This window comes from Ursus americanus, chromosome 27 (genome assembly GCF_024610735.1).
Source record: "Ursus americanus isolate L20-20 chromosome 27, mUrsAme1.1.p, whole genome shotgun sequence".
NCBI classification, from domain to species: domain Eukaryota; kingdom Metazoa; phylum Chordata; class Mammalia; order Carnivora; family Ursidae; genus Ursus; species Ursus americanus.
In genome coordinates, this window is record NC_142153.1 from 15,216,895 (window position 1) to 15,237,382 (window position 20,488).

At 38.2% G+C, this 20,488-nt stretch overlaps 1 protein-coding gene across 1 annotated transcript in view; it reads left to right on the forward strand.

Moving 5' to 3' along the window:
- Nucleotides 1-7,907: 7,907 nt before the first annotated feature.
- The window catches only part of TNKS (tankyrase), a 204,332-nt gene continuing 191,751 nt past the window's right edge, over nucleotides 7,908-20,488 (forward strand). The window contains exon 1 of the mRNA XM_045779268.2: nucleotides 7,908-8,735. Within this exon, the coding sequence (XP_045635224.2) occupies nucleotides 8,063-8,735 (673 nt within the window). The 5' untranslated portion in view covers nucleotides 7,908-8,062. The remainder of the gene's footprint in view (nucleotides 8,736-20,488) is intronic.

Genomic DNA, 20,488 nt, shown 5'->3' on the forward strand with positions numbered 1-20,488 from the left:
GCTCTTTAGAAAGGGTTGGCTGAAGTTTAAAGATTTTCAATAAGTTCAAACTTTCAAAGAGATTTGTTTCTCAGAGAGACAAAAGAAAAATGCTAGAACAAATTTGAGAGTACTGTATTGGTGAGAACTATAAAGATGATTACCCACATTAGCCACATTCCATCCATTTTCTTTGCTTTTTTCTACAAAACTAGAAAAAGAAACCAATAAAACCAATCTGCGATAATGGAACAGATCCCTTTAACGAAGTGTAAGTACACTTGAGCTATAAATCCAAATGACAGTGCTATAACTGCCTACCGATGTTCAAATATTCTGTTCAAGGTAGCTGCCGAGGGGACACGCTATAAAGATATGGATTACTAGTGTTCATAAACCCTCCTCCTTGGAAGCCTTGGGGTGGCATGGAGTTCTCCCAAAGAAGACTGCGGTATAATTCTGGGCACTCTAGGTACAGAGCACAACACAGAATGCTGCCTTCTATCTGGTTCTGGAAGCGAAGGGACTCTGGGTACCAGGCGGCAGCTCCATCAATGATTATAATGCTATTCATACTACTTGTCATTTTTAATGAGATCTTGGGAATCAATGATGGTACTTCATGAATACGCACTGCATCAAACAGCTGATTAATATTTATGGAAAGTCTGTGACATTTTCAGTGTTGTGACAAATAACAGAGCTATTATTATTTGACTATGTGATTCCATGGAGCTTTCAACCTAGTCGAATAGTATGTATTTGCAACCCTTTGCATGTGAGGACCCATATGCTGGGATGATATTCAAAACATTTAACAACCTCTATGGCCCAACTATCAACCTGTTAGAGAGATGTCAGTCAATGCATGTTGATGCAACCCTACTTCTAGTTATTGGCTGAACATCAGCCCAGCTGATGTTGGATTCTTTAGAATCTGAGGCATTATAGGAGATCCACTATAGACCGATTGCCAACCCCAGAACTAGGTTGACCTAGTTCATCTTGAGGTCTTTAACCTTACCTGTGAAAGGGGATAAGAAGTAGATGCCGAAGAGTCAAACAAGGGATGAAAGAAAGGACTATAGAAATTTATCTTAAAGGCCCTTTATAGAACTCTGACTTTTTGAAAGGACAGAATCTCTTGTCAGAGAGAGAAAGCCCATTGTAGCAACGATTCTGATCACATATACTTTATCTTAGCATATATTTTGGGAAAACAATTTGAATGAAGAGATCACATTTGATTGCCGGACAAAGAACCCAATCTTCATCATGCAGAAGTTTAGGCCAGCATGGTAGTTTCCAGGATCTGAGACCTGCTGATCTCCCAAGGGATGAGATTCTACTAGCACTCATTTCCTTCCTGAGCACTGAGCCAGACCCAGGGTCTGGAGGGCACAGCAGGAAACCGAGGAGAGAGCCCAGCTCATTCTTCCTGTGACTTTATGTAACAAGAACTGCTCACTCCTCGTAATACCCATAATTATTCCTATCCAAAGTCGGCTTTGCATGGTTTTTTTTTTGGTGTGGTCTGAATGGCAGGGAGGTGCCAAGGGAAGGAAACTCATCCACTGTGGAATACCATCCAGTACTGAGGCTGGTAGGCAAATTGGAAAAGCCAGGACTAAGCAGTGCAGTCAAGGTGGTGGTAATGCAGAAATCCATTCTGGGCAAGACGTGGGTCCTACCTTCTCAAACATAAAAGGACAGATAAGATTAAATAGCTCTCCCCCAATCATAAAATAATAAAAAATGGGATTTGTTTGAAAGTTAAAACTGCCCTCTCACTCAGCTTGGACCTGTTTTGGAAACGTTTTAACTGTTTGGATGACATTCACCCACAAAATGGAAGAAAATCTCCTTTACTTAAAGTCAACCGATTGTAGATGCTAAGAACATCCGCAGAATAAACCTGGCACGGGCCTCACCGAGCTCAAATTAAGGTGTTGGCAGGGTCGTATTCTTCTGTGGAGACTCCGAGAGTTTGTTTGTTTACCTTCGCACCTTCTAGACGCTGCCCACGTGCCTTGGCTCAGTGCTGCCTCCCTTCATCTCCAGAGCCAGCAATGGCAGGTTGGTTCCTTTCACAATGCACCCCGACAATCTCCTTTTCTGCCTCCCTTCTGCACTTGTAGGAACTCTGGTGATTACGATAGGCCCACCCACATCATCGGGGAAATTCTCCTATTTTAAGGTCGGTTGGTTAGCAGCTTAATTCTATCTACAACCTTAAATCCACAGATTCCAGAGATTAGGATATGGATATCTTTGGGGTGCCGTTATTCAGCCTACCACAAGCCCAAAATATGGATACACAAATACATTTTGGATTGTTCTCTTGTTTCCTCTGATACAGGGCCTTTCATTCACTGGGTTTGTTGTTTTTCCTTTCATGTTGTTGGCCCTTCTCATATACTTGTGGATTTATGGTAATAAGCTCATCTTGCGTGGAAACACCTTGTTTCTCAATGACCTGAGCACCATGGCTGTTCTCTTGAGGTGGTCTTGGCAGCTGGGGTGGTCTGCCTCACAATAGCCGCAGTGGTTTCTCAGCACAGAGAGGGGGACAGAATCTTTTGAGGGAGAAATCTGCATACCTCCAGCCTGATGTGCCCTCCTTTGCAGTCTCCACCTCCCCCAAACCCCGAGAGCAGCCAGAAGGGACTGTATTTGCATTTGCCCAAATCTAAGAGGCCCTTTCAGTTTCCAAGCTTACTGGACCTTCCTCTTAAGACACTGTAAAGAAAAAGAAGAAGTAGGTGTAAGAGACTGGATATCAATGTTATTGGGTGAAAAGTAATCTCCATGTTATCGGGCAGGCAAAACTAGTCATATTTCCCAGGTAACCTTTAACATCCCATTCCCAGAGGCCTTCCCCCATTCTTGATAATAATAAGAACCGACATTTTTTTTTTTAACTTTCCAGGACTTTTAAGTTTTTAAATTTTAGTATAATTAACATACAGTATTATGTTTGGGTGTACAATATAGTGGTTAGTGATTCAACAATTCAACAATTCAACATTAGTACTCATCACGGTAAATGTACTCTTAATCCCTTTCACCTGTTTCACCCATTCCCCCCCACCCCCGCCACTGCTCCTCTGGTAACCATCAGTTTGTTCTCTATAGTTAACAGTCTGGTTTTTCATTAGTCTCTTTTTCCTATGTTCATTTATTTTGTTTCTTAAATTCCACATACGAGTGAAATCATATTTGTTATTTTTCTTTCTCTGACTGGCTTATTTCACTTAGCATTATACCTTCTGGATCCATCCATGTTGTTGCAAATGGCAAGAGTTCATTCTTTTTTTTAATATTCCACTGTGTGTATGTGTAGATATATATGTGTATGTGTAGATATATACATATCTATATATCTACATATATAGACATGTATATATCTCATATATACACATGTATATATCTACACATACCACTTATTCTTTATCTGTTCATCTATCAACAGATGCTTGGGTCACTTCCATAATTCAACTATTGTAAATGATGCTTCAGGAAGCATAGCGGTGCATCCGTCTTTTTGAATAACAGTTACATTTATCATGTGCCAGGAGCTGTTCTAAGCAGTTGGCATATATTAACTCATTTATTTCTCACAATGACTCTTCATATCCCCACCTTGCTGGTGGATTGACAGAGGGGTTAAATAACTTCTCCTGGATGGTCTTCTTCTGAGCAACAACGTCAAAACAAAGACAAGATATGAAGGAGCAGGCAATACCATGAGAAGTTGCACACAAATACCATTTAACTCAAATTTAACTTTCACTCATTTATTTCCCTCAACAAGCCAAGCAACAACTGCAAGTAAGCAAGAGACGATAGCTGGTAAGAAGGCCCGCACCATCTGTTTGGAGATTGACTGTGTCTCTCAATGCGTCTGCTGCCACTTATGCCAGCCATAGGTCTGGGCTCTGCTTGCCTAGGTCTTTACTGCAGTCTTCACCAGAGGTGAAGTCAAGGTCATTATGTGGTAGTCCGCAACCCCTGATAGTAGGGGAAATATATCATATATACATTCATCATGGCTGGCTAGCCATGTTCCGACTGGGGAGGCTGAGCACTCTGGGTGTGCCTCAGGATCTAGTGGTTTGCACTCGCGTCAGCCTTATTCTGGTTGGCTACACTCCAAGTTACATAAGCTATTGCATCATTACATATGCATTGTTAGCTAGTTATGCCATTCCTTATCAATACATTCCAGAACCTTCTGGAACTTTTCTAAACTTGTTTATGACTTTGGGGGATGGCAGGTATTTATAAACTCTTTTGAGAGAGGAAGGCATATGCGAATCTGTAATGGAGTGTATATATATGTATATGTATATATGATTTTAATTACTTTTGTAAAAAATGCTTATAAGGAAAAGAACGCTTTGGTGGGAAAGTTTATCTACCATTTTTTTTAAAGCCCAGCGAATAGGTTTTGATTTACTTCTGTCAAAATGTAGATTGTGGCATCTTTTAATCACACATAGCTAGTTAGTGACAAAGCTAGGATTCAGATCTTTGCAGTCTAAATGCAGAGTCCACGTTCTTAACTACTACGTTACATTGTCTCTCTGCCTGGAACTAATACTTCACACCGAAGTGACTAGTGCCAAGTATACAGACCACACCAGGAGAAAATCCAAGTTATCAGAGGGCAGACTCTAGATGTCTTGGGAACAGTATCCTGAGGACCCTGCTACATGAGAGGTATCTTATAAAGCAACTGAAAATGTTAATAAACTAATATATAGGGATCTTTAAGTTACTGTAATTTCCCCGCATTGTAATTAGTTGTTTAGCTGTTCTTTAAATTAACCTTCCTCAGATACAATACGGTTACCATGATGGCAGCTGTTGTATTTTTTACCCATCTATGGTTTTTCAAGAAAATATTCAGCTCGGTTTTCAGATGGAAATTCAGCTAAAATTTCTCTCAGCTTTGTTCCACCTTCAGAGAGAGAAATCTGGCCCGTTGGCACAATGGGCGCTTCTGGCATGAGAATAACTTATCTTCTAAGGCCAAGGTGAGAAAATGACACTGCCTCAGCTAAGGTCTAGCCTGTGCTCATGAATTTTCAGAGAAGGCTTTGCTAAGAGCATGGAAGAATAAGTGGATTTAGTAGATCTGAGATACGATCTGTGAACTTGGATCTGGGGCAGACTAATGAGAAGTACACGGATGGAATAACCACACCAAGTCTAACTGAACTATGGACACTGCAAGTTAATGACTGTGTAACTTACAAAGTGTGTTCAAATGATCCCTGTGGGGGAAAAACAAACATTACATCATAGCCCAGAAAGCAAGTGCCCTTTGAGTCGGTGGCTCTCTTTTGTGTCAACAGTGCGGCTCAAGAGAGTGCTGTGTGCTCACATTTTTATACCACATGGACATGATTTTTCTGAAAATATCTTTGAAAATGGCAAGATGTACACCACTATGATCCTCAACGAGTCTGGGAGATAGTTAGGGTCCGTATAAAACCTTTCATTTTCAGATAAGGAAACAATTAAACTTGATCTTTCTTTGCTTAAGATTCCTGCTACATGTAAAATGTTGAATACTTATTCCCAGTCACTATCTTTGTCACAGAGGAAGTTGTAAGGAGATGGCATTGATAGTGGCTATGAGTGCCTATTAACACCTTATGTACGCCTCATAAAAGAATGAAACTAACACTCCAGAAGGACTTAGAAAACACCCAGTTCTTTTAATCCTCATGACAATGCTACAATAAAATGAGAACAGAGCTGAAGCATATTTACCAAGATTAACCAACTGGTAATCGTCAGAGATGTGATTCAAGCCCATTTGACTTCAAGCTTTGCTCTTTTCATTAGAGTACAGTGCATCCCTTATGGAATTGTGTTTAGCTGTAAAAGATTAGGTGATGATATCTGCCCTTTCCTGTTTAGAGCTCAGTTATTAGTCCATTAAACCTAAACCTTATAAATACTTAATGTTAAGTACATTTACTACTTTCCACTAGAGGGGAAAAAAGCAATTTCCAATTGATCGAATGCATTTTCAGACATAGTTTACCAATAGAATAGTTTCAGGCAATTTGGCCTTTTTATCTTTGTCCAGCAGAAATTTTCTTATTTATTTGTACTGATAAACAGATACAGTAGATGCATTTGAATTAGGGTAAACATGACTACTTCTCATGATCTATGAGTAATTGGCCATTAGGGGACCAGGTGGGTTATTCCTTATGCCTCCCACTCAGGGAGAAGGCCATAGTCAAGGGGGCACAAGGTGAGTTAGGGGCATCTAATGTATTATGTTGTTAAACCCCACTTCTCAATGCTATCCTGCGCTGTGCATTAAGATTCAAAACCAGGAGAATGTGTATGTGACAGATTTTAGTTGTACTGATGGAGTTTTCCTATCCAGCCATGTATTTGTAAACAATGGCACAAATTTATGAAACAGATGAGTACTGCTCAGAGTTATAATCTGTAACCCCAGACGAGATGAAAACAAATGTCACTCATAATATTAATTATGCTCCTGACCTTCTTTTATGTAGATGGTAGTCCTAAATAAACCTACCTATTTATTTAGGTGGGAATATTAACATCACAGTAATTACCTTTAACAAAGAACATATAAAAGAACGATTTACCACCTGGTTTAATATTCTGCAGAGACAAGTTTCTACTTGACCCACGTAAACCTTGTTTTTTCTTAAGCCAGTCTTCATCTATGTCCCCATCTACTGGAATAATGCTATTTGTCTAAACTTCCACAATGCCTAGTTTACTATTAAATAGGAAGCAGGAAACAGAGACCGCACTGAGATTATCCCATGCACTGACACATCTCTTTTGATGGCAGGTCAAAAAAGTAGGTACAGGCAGAGGAAAGAGAGAAAAAGGAGTAGCTGAAGAATGGCATCTGAAGGTGAGTGTTGGATAGTAGTCAAGTTTTTTTTTTTTTTAAGATTTTATTTATTTATTCGATAGGATAGAGACAGCCAGCGAGAGAGGGAACACAAGCAGGGGGAGTGGGAGAGGAAGAAGCAGGCTCATAGCAGAGGAGCCTGATGTGGGGCTCGATCCCACAACGCCGGGATCACGCCCTGAGCCGAAGGCAGACGCTCAACCGCTGTGCCACCCAGGCGCCCCATTAGTCAAGTTTTTATCTTAGTTTGGAAGGGAGGGAGATGAGAGGTTCAGCCGAAAAGAATTCAAAACAAACATCTTCATAATTATTTGAGTCAAACCTGAGGTGAGAAATAAAAGTATAGAGATAACAGAATAGAAAAAAAGATCATAATTTGAATAGTTAACAATTATTGAACTATTCAGTTTTGCAGAGGAGAACGTGAGACAGAACGGTTAAACAGCTTGCCCAAATTTACAGTTAGTAAATTACAGAGCTTGAATGCCAATCCTGACAATCTGAACCACTACTTTTAAGTGGGAGTATTAACAAAGTGGATAGAGCGAGAAAGCTTACAAGAAGGGACATAGAGACCAAGGAAATAACGGGGCGGAGGAGGCCAGACTCCATTTTAAAAAATTACCAATTGGCTAAATATAGTTATGCTTTATTAACGGTCAGAACGCTTTGTATACGTTAGTTCATTTAATTCTGCTAACAATTCTGGGAGGACTCTCAGTTCCATTTCTCAAACGAGGCCACTTGAGACATAATAAACGACACATTCCCTTCTTGCATTGAGTTACACCTCAGGAGCACGCTCTAGAGTAAGACACAAAAGACTGAAGGTGACTTGGCAACAGAACGGAACAGGGCAAGGTAAGCAAGCTGAAACCGAGAATGGAGGAAAAGTGCCCCATTTAGGGAGTGGTCAGTTCCAACTTTCAAATCTCCGCAGCCGGCCCGCCAAGGCGTCACAAAGCCCGCCCCGCAGTCACGAAGCCACGCCCCCGTCTGTGGAAGTCCTCGGAGCTCCCAATACTTCCCTCCTCTTCTTTGGCCCCTCCCACTCCGCCTAGCATCATTTCCTGTGCGCTGGATGCTAATTGGCCTAGCGGTCGGAAGTGAGGGCGGGCGGTGGGGCCGTTGCCGCAGTGACAGTGCTGGGGGAGTCCGAAGATGGCGGCGTCGCGTCGCTCTCAGCATCATCACCACCATCATCAACAACAGCTCCAGCCCGCCCCAGGGGCTTCGGCGCCGCCGCCACCACCTCCCCCCCCACTCAGCCCCGGCCTGGCGCCGGGGACCACCCCAGCCTCCCCAACGGCGGGTGGCCTGGCCCCCTTCGCCTCTCCGCGGCACGGCCTAGCGCTGCCGGAGGGGGATGGCAGTCGGGATCCGCCCGACAGGCCTCGATCCCCGGACCCGGTTGACAGTACCAGCTGTTGCAGTACCACCAGCACAATCTGTACCGTCGCCGCCGCTCCCGTGGCCCCGGCGGTTTCCGCTTCATCTGCCGTCGGGGTAGCTCCCAACCCAGCCGGCGGTGGCAGTAACAATTCACCGTCGTCCTCTTCTTCCCCGACTTCTTCCTCATCTTCCTCTCCATCCTCCCCTGGATCGAGCTTGGCTGAGAGCCCCGAGGCGGCAGGAGTTAGCAACACAGCAACATTGGGGCCTGGGGCAGCGGGACCTGGGCCAGGGGTCCCAGCAGTGAGCGGGGCCCTACGGGAACTGTTGGAGGCCTGTCGCAATGGGGACGTGTCCCGGGTAAAGAGGCTGGTGGACGCGGCAAACGTGAATGCTAAGGACATGGCCGGCCGGAAGTCTTCTCCCCTGCACTTCGCTGCAGGTCAGAGACTTTTGTTTATTAAGGGGTTTGGTCTTGGGGAAGGGGGTCCGGGTAGGGATAGAAAACAAGTTATGATGGAATAGAATGGGGGCGTGGTTATGGTTCTTCAACACCTCACCGGAAGACTAGAGGTTTCTTTCTTTAGGATAGTGCTTGGATGACGGGGGCGTGGTAGGGGAATGTGTGAATCCATTCTTTTTTAGTGTTTGCATAGTGTTACTTGCACTCATTTCCAGACTCCCTTAGTGGTAGTCTCCGGATATGGGTATACTTTAACTTTTTCAGTTACGAGTGTGAAGGAATAAAGTTAGATTTGAGCAGTCTTAAGAGTTTTGCCTTTTGTTTGCTAGTTTATTTCGTTTTTACAACAAGGCTATATCCCATGAGAATAGTCTAGACCAAAAGAAGTTTAACTCAACAAGTGTTTAAGGATCTATCGTAGTCTTACTAAGCCAATGAAAGACATAAATGAAATTTGTGAAACTTTCCCCCTTTCTCAAGGAGCCTACACCTAACTGGGTAGATTAAAATATGCCTATATGAAACAACAGGAGAAGAATATTTGGATGCATTATGTGATGGTAGAAGAAATAAACGCTTTGAAGTCCTGGACACTTCTGTTTGTTACTTGTCTGACAGTTTACCTTATCTCGATTGCCTTGGTTTTCTCAGGGCGAAAATGATATACTAAGTTTGTGTGAGGACTTAGAAGCATCTGGCACGTTGGTTCTCCCAAAAAACATGCTAGTTCCTAAATCGTGGACCACACACTTTTTGTCTTTTTTTTTTTTTTGACCCAGCAGTTGGTCATTGTCTTTTAAAAACACATAATTTATTTTTATAAAGTATAGAGAAGTATTTAAAAAAGGACTATAATGTCACTGCCCAGATACCTACTATTATATTCTAAAAAATAAAGGTAATAAGGTTATATACATTACAAACATTACATGAAAAATGTATGTTTTATATATGCATGATAAAAATCATATAGAATAGAATTAAAAAATGAAAAAGCACCACACACACCCACAAACACCAAAGATAACACATTGAAAATACCTTCTGTTAAGTTTTTTGCTGTGGTGTTAATACATGTCACTCTTAATTTGTTCTATTTATGGTAAAAGGTACGTTAAGAACTTACTATATGTATAATTTGTTTTTACCCCAACTTGAGAGATATTATTACCGTCATTTTACAGATGACAGAAACAAAGCACATATTGTTTAAATAAGTCCAAATTCACCCGGAAAGTCGTGGAACCTGGATTTGAACTCAGTTTGATTTTAGAGCTTGTGAAATCAAGCTTAAACTATTAAAACCTGTACCTGGATTAAGGTCCTTTTCATTTTGTGAGTAATTGTGGTGGAGAGTTTCTACTTCTGCAGTGTTTTCGCAGAAGAGGTAACTGGGGGCATGAACTCCCAAGAGTAGCATTCACACATTTTTATTGTAGCCTATACTTAGGAATTTATTTTACATTGTCTCATACACACAGAAACTGAATCACAAGTTTCAGGAAATAATACTTTCCCTTATCACGTGTGTTGTCTTATATTTTATACCCTATTCCATTCATTTCTTTACAACTGCTGTTTGTGGTTCATTAATGGGTCAGGAGCCGCAATATGAGAAACACAGGAAGTCAATATTAGATTACTGGATCCATTCTTGATGTATAGATACTTACTAGAGAGTATAGATACTATTAGGAATTTAGTGAATTGAATCATAAACAGGCTTCCATATAACTAGGTATTTGCTCAAGGGTGTTGCTTATTTTAGATGAAGTAGCATTTCTTTTTCTTTAGGCCACATTAAAGGTCTAAGTCTGATACAGTGAATCAACTGAGGTTTTCTTTTGCATACTTTGTTCCAAATTGGACTGTTTTAGCATATGTCACAAATCTTGTCTCACCATACCGCATTATGAAAAAATCATTAACAGATGATAGTTATATTTATTTCTATGATAATGTACTTACTTAGGTTTAGTCACACATAAAATAGTGCTTGTCTCCCAAATCAACTTTTTCCTGTTTGCCACAATAGTTACTTTTTATTCTGTTTTAGAGTCTTATGTGTGCAGAAATAAGTTACCAGACAGACAGTAAAACACAGTCCTGTAATAATGTTGTAATGATGAGAACCTGACTTTGAACTGCTTTTTTAAGAAATAAATTTTTTAGTTGAGTTGTGGAAATCATAAAAACAGTAAAACTGTACATGGTATTAAAACGTAACACTCTGTAGTCATTTTATCATACTTTCATGTTTGTGTGCATAGCACAACAAATTGGTTAAAACTGGTCTTCTCTGTGTGTAGGACAAGTAGTTCACAGTAATTCTCAGTTGACTCTTAGTTGGTTAGAATGTGTGTAATGGGATTGTCATGGAAAAGCTGTTTTAAAAAAGGAAACTGGAACAATCCCTTGGATGGGAAAGTTTAGAAATTATAATTCATTTGTTCCACAAATGTTCTGTCACTTGTCATAGGTCACGTGTTATATACTGACACAATTTTGATGTGGCAGATAGTCTTTGCCCTTATGGAGCTTACAGTCCAATAGGGAAGACTAAACAAGAATGGCAGTAATGACAGAACCCCACAAAGTTAGTAACCCAGAGTTATTGTAATATGCCGTTGTGGAGGAGGCAAAAGGGATTCTTGTCCTGGTTTTGAGCATTTAAGGAAGTCTTTCTAGGTAGATAGGGATTTGAAGGATGAGTCCAATTTACCCAAAGATTGGAGAGAAAGAATGTTAATGCCTTAATTTCCATTTAGAAATGAGTTTATAGTTCCAGATAATAAATGAAACCATTTTAAAGATCTCAGAATTGGTGTGAAGTCATATTTAAATCCTTATGACTTTTAAAAATATTACAATTCTTCCCAGCAGCAGAATTAAGAATTCTTTCTATCCCATTTTGGATTTGTTTCAAATATGGCTTGGAGATAATAGTGGAATCATTCTATCCAGAATTAGAAACATAATCTCCAGTTTCCATTGTTGATACAGATTCTCAAACCACTATTTCTAATGCCTTCTTAAGATGGCCATATCAAAAGGAACCAGTCTTTTATTGTTGACTAGAGTTTATATAAGACTTTCTCTTCTACAGATAAGATCCTTGACCCTGGTTTTCTATTGTTCAAAGGACAGCAGTCCAAGCTTTATAAATAGAATCAATTTAGAGTGGTCTTATCTTTTAAGTTTAGTTCCTAGTATAGTGACATATTTTTGTCACAAGGACCAGTATGAGATGTACTCATGAGATCTCTTTTTAAAGAAAAGTTTAGATGTGGTCTTAAAAAAAGGCTTTAACAAAGCATTGCATTTCAAGATTTCAGGGTACTTAACTTTAAATTGATGAAATTTTGAAATAGGCTTCCTCAGTAGTTAACATAAGATTAGGATATCTAAAATGAGGCACTTGGTATCAAAACCAGCAAAATATGTATGACAGTTTTATGCTTTCTTTTGACTTGGATGGTATCTACAACAACACACATTTAACCATGTTAAATGTTGCCTAAGTCATTCCTGACTCTTCTGATTTTTCAGCATGACCATGTTTGTCTTTTTTTTTTTTCTTCACCGCTGTACAAATGAATTTCCTACACCTGAAAAAAGGACTCAAACAATACTGTGTCCTGTAAACCCATCGGTGGCTAAGAAAGCAGTCAGAGTATTTCAGTCCTGGAGTGGGAATCTTTTTGTACTAAACATTGTCTGGCGAGCTCCTTGATTATTATACTTTCAAGCAAATGCCCTGCCTCAGGGTTTAAGAAGGCTCTAATTTGGTAAAAGGAGCTAGCTTGTAAATGTCTTCCCAGTTTCTCTTTTTTTAGTCTTTTCTTAAAACCTTGTGCTTTGTTTAAGGTACCCTTTAAAACTTTACATAGAACTTTCAGTTAGAAAGGTGTGCTAAGTTTCTCTTACACTTTAATGATACCACTCTTCGGAGGCAAATGATTTAAAGACCAAAATAGATATTTATAAGATGTTATGTAAAAGTTGATAACAAGCAAACTGGTCAACATAGAAGACTGTTTGCATAAATTAAAATACTGTGTAATTTCTATTACGTATCATTCTGCTTATGTATTCCTCCATCCATCAGTCTTTTTTTTTTTTTTTGAGCATGTCAGTGCTCAGATTGCAAGCATCTGCAGCTTCCCCTAACAACGCCAGAATATGCATGTTATTATCTAGAGTTCAGTGTTTGTTTACAGATTTGTCTTTTAGTGTAAAATCTGTACAAATCTTATTTGTACATTCACTGAGTTTTGACAAATGTGAGCACCTATGCAACTCAAACGTTTCTAGAAAGTCATCATAACCTCAGAGTGTTTCCTTATGCCTGTTTCCTAAGTCCCTGTCCCAGATACAAACATTGTTCTGACTTTTCCACTCTAGATTACGAGTTTCCTGTTTTAGAAATTCATATAGGGGCACCTGGGTGGCACAGCGGTTAAGCGTCTGCCTTCGGCTCAGGGCGTGATCCCGGCGTTCTGGGATCGAGCCCCACATCAGGCTCCTCCGCTATGAGCCTGCTTCTTCCTCTCCCACTCCCCCTGCTTGTGTTCCCTCTCTCGCTGGCTGTCTCTATCTCTGTCAGATAAATAAATAAAATCTTTAAAAAAAAAAAAAGAAATTCATATGAAGTGGAATTATATAATATTTACTCTTTTTCTGTAAGATTTATTTTGCTCAGTTCATGGTTTTGATGTTGTTACGTGTGTCAGTAGCTCCTGTTCGCTGCTGGGTGGTATATCGTCATGTACGTGTGCTACAGTTGGTTTATCCCTTCTCCTATTGAACTTCTAGGCTAGTTCAGTTTTGGGCTATTATGAATAAAGCTGCTGTGAACATTCTTGAAAAAAAATTTTTTGTGTGGACATAGATTTTCTTTCTCTTGTGCAAATACCTAGTATTGAAATTGCTGGGGCTTAGGGTAGGTAAATATTCAGTTTTGTAAGAAATGTCCAGACCTTTTCCCAAAGTAGATGTGCCGTTTTACATTCCCATTAACAATATATGAGAGTTCTACTCACCATTTCATGTTCTCAGATAAGTTTGAGTTTTAACCATTCTAGTGGGAATGTGTAGTAACTCATGGTGATTTTATTTTGCATTTCCCTGAAGTCTAATGTTGAAGACTTTTTCATGTGTTTAGTTGCCATTTATATATCTTTTATGAAGTTTTGTCTTTTTTTAAATTGGATAAAGTTTACTTTTATTGGGTTTATCTTTTTATTGTTGAGTTTTAGGAGTACTTTATATATTCTGCATATTAGTCCTTTGGTAGCTACACATTATGCATGTTGTGCTGATCCATTATTAATAGGGTCTTTGAACAGAAGTTTTAAATTTAAATTTATTTTATTAAATTTATGTCATTTATATATTGATTTTATAGTTATTGTTTCCTGTGACCTATGACCTGGGTAAGAACTTTCACCTGTTCCCAAGTAACAAAGATATGTTTTTTACTAAAAGCTTTATGGTTTTAGCATTTACATTTAGCTTTGTGATCAATCTTATGTTTATTGTTATCTGTGAGCTTGAGTTGAGGGTTTTTTTTCCCCTTCTGTGTGGTTATCCATTTTTTTTTTAGAACCATTTCTTGAAGAGCTTTCTTTTCTCTGTTGAATTGCTTTTTCTCCATTGTCAGAAATCAGATATTTGTATAAGTGGGGGTCTATATCAGACTTTTCATTCTGTGTTATTGATCTGTTTGTCTGTTTTTATATCAGAATTACGTTGCCTGGGTAACTGTAGCTTTGTAGTTAGTTTTGAAGTTGATAATGTGAATGTTCCAACTTGGTTTAGCATTTTCAGGATGCTTTGGATTTTCTAGGTCTGTTGAATTTTCATTGAAATTTTAGAAGCAGATTGTCAGTTTTTACAACATGGCATGCTGAGCTGATAATTGGGATTATGTTAAATGTATAGCTCAACTTGGGAAAAATTGACATCTTAACAATGTTGACATCTTAACAGTCTTCCAATCCATGAACATTATTTAGGCCTTTATTTTCTCTCAGCTATTTTCATAAATTCTAGTGTGGGAGTCTTCCACGAGATTTTTTTTGTACCAATTTTTTTTAATGTATTGGGTTTTGAAAATTTTTTTTATTTTTCAGTTGTTTGCTAATATGAACAATTTCTATATTAACCATGTATTCTGTGACCTAGAAAATTATTATTTCCTGTAGTTCTTTGTAGATTCCTTAGGATTTTATTAAAGAATCATATCTCCAAATAGAGGTAGTAATGACTTATATTTGTTCTTCTTGATAATGTTGAATAAAAGTGATGAGGGTAGACATCTTTGTCTTGTTCCAGTTCTTAGGGGGTAGATGTTCAGTATTTCACCATCAAGTATTTGTTTTTGAAACTTAAGTTTGAAAACTTAAGTTTTTCATGGCTGTCCTTTATCAGATAGAGGAAGGTCTCTTTTATTTCTGGTTTGTTGAGTGGGTTTATCATGAAAAGGTGTTGAATTTTATCAAATGCCTTTTCTGCATATATCGAGATAACCATATGGCTTTCTCCTTTAATCTTTTAATATATTACATTATGTTGATTTATGAAATTTAAGTCAACTTTGCATTCTTGGGATAGACACTATTTGGTCATGATGTATATTATCCTTTTTATATATTCCTAGATTTTATTTGCTAATGTTCTGTTAAAGACTTTTGCTTAGATCTAAGCTTGTGAAAAATATTGGTCTGTTATTTTCTTTCCTTCTTTTTTTTTTGTAATGTCTTTGTCAGGTTTTGGCGTTAGGGTTATGCTGCCTTAATAGAGTGTATTTGGAAGTGTTTCTCTATATTCTGAATGAGTTTTTGGAAAATTGCCATCATTCTCCTTAAATATTTGATAGAATCCCCCAGTGAAACTAACTGAACTGTAGTTTTCTTTGTGGGAAGATTTTTGAACTGAACTTAATTTCTTTAATAGGTAGATGGTTAAGAAATTGTCTCAGTTATTATCCCTCAATTTTGGTGAGTTATATTTTTCAAGGAATTTGTTTATTTTATGTAAGTTGTTAAATTTGTTTGTATAAGTGTGTTTATAACATTCTGCTTTATTATTGTTTTATTGTCTCTAAGAGCTAATGAGATAAACTCCTTTATTATTTTTCATACTGATAATTTATATTTTCTTTGATTAGACTAGCCAGGGTGTTTATCAGTTCTGTTGATCTTTTCAGAGTATCAACTTTCAGCTTTGTTAACTTTGTCCATTGTTTGTTCTCTTAATTATTTCCTTCTTTGTACTTATTTTGAGTTTACTGTATTAGTTACTTATTGCTGTTTATGAAACTATCCAAAACTTAAGAGCTTAAAGTAACAAACATTTATTATTTCATAGTTGCTTTGGGTCAAGATTCCAGGTATGGGTCAGGAATCTGGGCATAACTTAGTGATGTCTTCTGGCTCAAGGTCTCTCGTTTGACTGCAGTCAAAATGTGGGCTGGGGCTATGGTCTTATCTGAAGGCTTGACTGAAGGCAGAATCTGCTTCCAAACTGTTCATGTGTTTGTTAGCAAGATTTAGTTTCTTGCAGGTTGTTGGACTGAGGTCTTCCTCAGTTCCATAGAGCAGCTCACAACATGACATTTGACTTCTTTCAGAGCCAATAAGTGAGAGAACAAAAGAGGACAAGCAAGATGGATGCTAGGGTCTTTTTCAAATGTAATATTGCAAGTACTGTCTCATCAACCTTTGTAGTATTCTGTTAGCTAGGAGGAAATCAGTAGGACCAGCCTGTATTGAAAGGGAGGAAATTACACAAGGGCATATACAATGGGAGATGGGAATCATTGGGAGCTGTCCTAGTAACTGTCTTGCACATTTACTTTGTTTTTCTCTTATAAATTTCATTTAGTTTTAGTTCTACAAGTATATGTGTGATGGATAGTCCCCAAAGATGACTACCATATACTCCTCCTCTTCATATATATGTATACTGTATCACTTACGAAAAGTAGAGCCTTTTTCCTTCCCCTGTATTTGAGTTGGTTTTGTGATTTGCTAGGATGAATGGAATGTGGCAGAAGTTTTGCTGTGTTAACACCTGAGCCTTCAGAGAGCTTAAGTTTTCACTTTCATGCATTGGGAACTTTCTTGGAACCCAGCCACCATGCTTTGAAAAGGACCATGGAAAAGAGAAGTAAGGCTCGTGGCTTTCAGCCAGTACCCACTGCCAGCTGAGTAAGTGAACCACCTTGGGTATTCCCGCCTCATCAAGCCTCCAGTTGACTGAGCTTAGTTAGCTCATAGTATCATCAGAATAATAAGTAGTAGTTGTTATTTTAAGCCATGGATTTTGGAATAGTTTGTTATGTAGCAGTAGCTACCTGAAATCACTACTTATAACTACATTTCTGCTGCAAATGCTCACTGCTAGTCGTAATATTGATATCTTTAGTTATTTTGATGGTCTGTCACTTGTTTTCTAGAGTTTACTCAGGAAGGTGTCCTGGAAACAGCATTGCCTGAAATTTTTTTAATGGCAATAAAAGTCGTTGCCTTTTTCTTAGAAGTCAGTTTGACTGTATATAAAATCTTTGGTTCTCATTTTCTTTCCTGAGTATTTAAAAAATTCCTATTTTCTTCTGGTAAAAACCATTAATGTGAAAAGTCTGATGGTAATCTGATTTTCTTTCCTTGGTCTCTTTCCCTAGATGTCCAAAGGATTTTTTCCTCTTGCATAACGTCAACATATTCTAACAGAGTTTCTCTTACTCTTAGTTTCTCTAAATTGATTTTCTCAGATATATGTTGTGCTTTTTCTTTACATTGTTTCAGATCTTGTACTTTAGAAAAGTTTTCTTCAATTTTAGTTTTTAGTATTTTTTCCCCTTTTATGTATATTAGAACTTTACCTTTCTCTAAATTTGCCACTTGCTGTGTGTGTGTATGTGGTAAAATAATACATAATATAAAATTAACCATTTTAACCATTTTTAAGTGTTAGTTCATTGTCATTAGATACATTCATGGTGTTGTACAGCTGTCACCACTGTCCATTTCCAGAACTTTTTCATCATCTCAAATACAAACTCTGTATCCATTTAAACACTAACTGCTCATTCCCACCTTACCCCAAGCCCAGGTAACTGTTGCATACTATTGAATCCTTTTTTAAGGGGGCGTCTGGGTGGCACAGCGGTTAAGCGTCTGCCTTCGGCTCAGGGCGTGATCCCGGCGTTCTGGGATCGAGCCCCACGTCAGGCTCCTCTGCTATGAGCCTGCTTCTTCCTCTCCCACTCCCCCTGCTTGTGTTCCCTCTCTCACTGGCTGTCTCTATCTCTGTCGAATAAATAAATAAAATCTTTAAAAAAATAAAAAATAAAAATATATCCTTCTTTTTTTTTTTTTTTTTTTTTTTGCTTTTAAAAAATGTTCTCTTTTTACCTTCCATTTCTCTTAAGGCAAGAGTTGGGAAACTTATTCTGTAAGTGGCTGGATGGTAAATATTTTAGGCTTTGTGCCCTATATGGTCTCTGTTTCAATTGTTTCAACTACTCAGCTCTGCTTTTGTGCTACGAAAGTATCCGTAGACAATACATAAATGAGTGGGTGTGGTCTGCTCCAATAAATCATTATTTATAAAAGCAAGTGGTGGCCATATTTGGCGCTTGGGTTGCAGTTTGTGATCCCCATCACAAGGCATACACTGGGGTATTGTTCTCTGGAATTTTTTTCTCCCTTTTGTTTCCCTTCTTGTTTGGTTTTTACTTCTGAAATGATTTTTTAAAAAATTTTGAACTATTTTCTGAGTTCTGTCATCTTATCTTTAATTCAGATATATGCTACTTTTTCGTATCTTGCATCATTTTCATGTTGCCTTTTAGTCCGTATTGAAATAGTAGATAGTAAATTTGTGAGTGTTTTCTTCGGGCATGCGTTGTCTTTAGGGATGTTATTCTGCTCAAATTCTTATTAAAAACTTTGCATAGGATTTCACCTCAATTTTTTTTCCATTGCTCATTTTTATAGAAATTAATAAATAATATCAAGGATAAAAATGGAAGTCTGAGATGTTGAGGGTAACTCCCCTTCTCGTGTTGGACATGCAAGTCTGATCTAGGATAGATGAAGTCTCTCTATAAGGTTCATCTCTTAACAGTAGTAGTGTTTAAATTATGAAACCACCATTTTATATCTCAGCTTATATAGCCTCTGTACCACTTTCTAGGAGCATTAACCAGAGACATTCTGTTAAGGGCCTTTTTAAAAGAAGATGCTTTCCTCATAGTCTACTTACATAGATGTTTTTGACAAGAAGTTTTGTCTACTCTTCTTTCTGTTCTTTCCCCTGGGACATCCCCTTCCTTCCCAAGGAACTGTATAGATCACAGCTAGGTGTTCATTCTTTCCAGACCTGAAGTGATTCTTTGGCAGTTAAAAGGGGAAAGAAATGTATCTGGGAGGTAGAAGGCATATCATCAAGGCCCAAGTTGTGAGCATGCATATGTTTAAAAATGGGATCTCAAGCTTAGATCTCAGGAGAAGAAACAATCAAGGAATGTAACTGTTACTAAGAAAAATATATTTTATTGTAGTGCTAGGTTTTGGAAAGGAATAAACATCATCATGAGTCTTGTGATGAGTTGAGGGTAAAACACTAGACTAGCTTGTTCTTAAATGTCTTTAATAGCCTACTTTTGCTCCACAACAAAAACCTTTTGGGTGGTTCACTATAAAATATGCAGTAGATACAGTTGAATAGATCAGTGTCTCTTGATTCTTATTTTTCCCACATGTCAAGGTCCTTAAAGTTCCTTTGACTCTTGTTTATTCCTCTGATAGAAATGCTCAGGAAGGGATGTAGCCTTGATCATGGGATTTCCATTAAAGTTTAGGTCCTCAGGATAAATTTGAGGGTCATTTTCTAAAAATCAGTTTTTGAGTAATTGAGAAAAGGTAAGAGTTTTTGGTTTTGTGTGCTTGCTGGGTTTTCCTTTTAAGGCTTCATCAGATGTCCAAGATTGCTTTTCCCTACGGTGAATTGCTGGGTTCTTTGTCAAGTGGAAACTTGTTTTGCCTGTTTGTTCAGATATCTGTGTATAGAATTAAAACTGTGAGCTTAAGCCCTCCCCCCCCCCCTTTGGAGCGTGTCAGCTCCCTATTCAATTTAAACTAGGGTACTTTCTAATGGTAGAAAAAGAGAAAAAGTGATGTAAAGTTTCTGCTCTCTTTTTTACCTTCTCAGTGTAACAAAAAGTACACTAATGGTTGGTGGTAGCTGTTTTGTTTGTTTGTTTGGACTTGCAACTTTATTCTTATATGGTAGATTTTTTTAAAAAGTGAAGAGGCATTTGGTAGTTGTAGATGATTTGTATTAAGTACAAACTGCATTTACTGATTGACCAAAAATTCTTAAAGCTGAAGTCCCTGCATCATCAATTATAGTTTAAAAATAACCTAAGTACCCAGTTATAATGCTTTTGAAAAGCTAGAGCATACCCAGTTAATGCCTGATGTCCAGTTAATGCCCAGTTATAATGCTTTTGAAAAGCTAGGGTATATATATGTATAACTAGACACCAAAAAGATTGGATGTCTTCATTCTGATATATTCACCAACCACGGAAACCATTTTGACATTCTCATCCATCTTGTTAATAAGATGTGCAGTTCTCCCTTTCCAAAAGCTCACATTGTTCTCATGTTGACTACCGACTCTTTTTTTTTTTTTAAGAAGAAATGACATGGGATTACAGT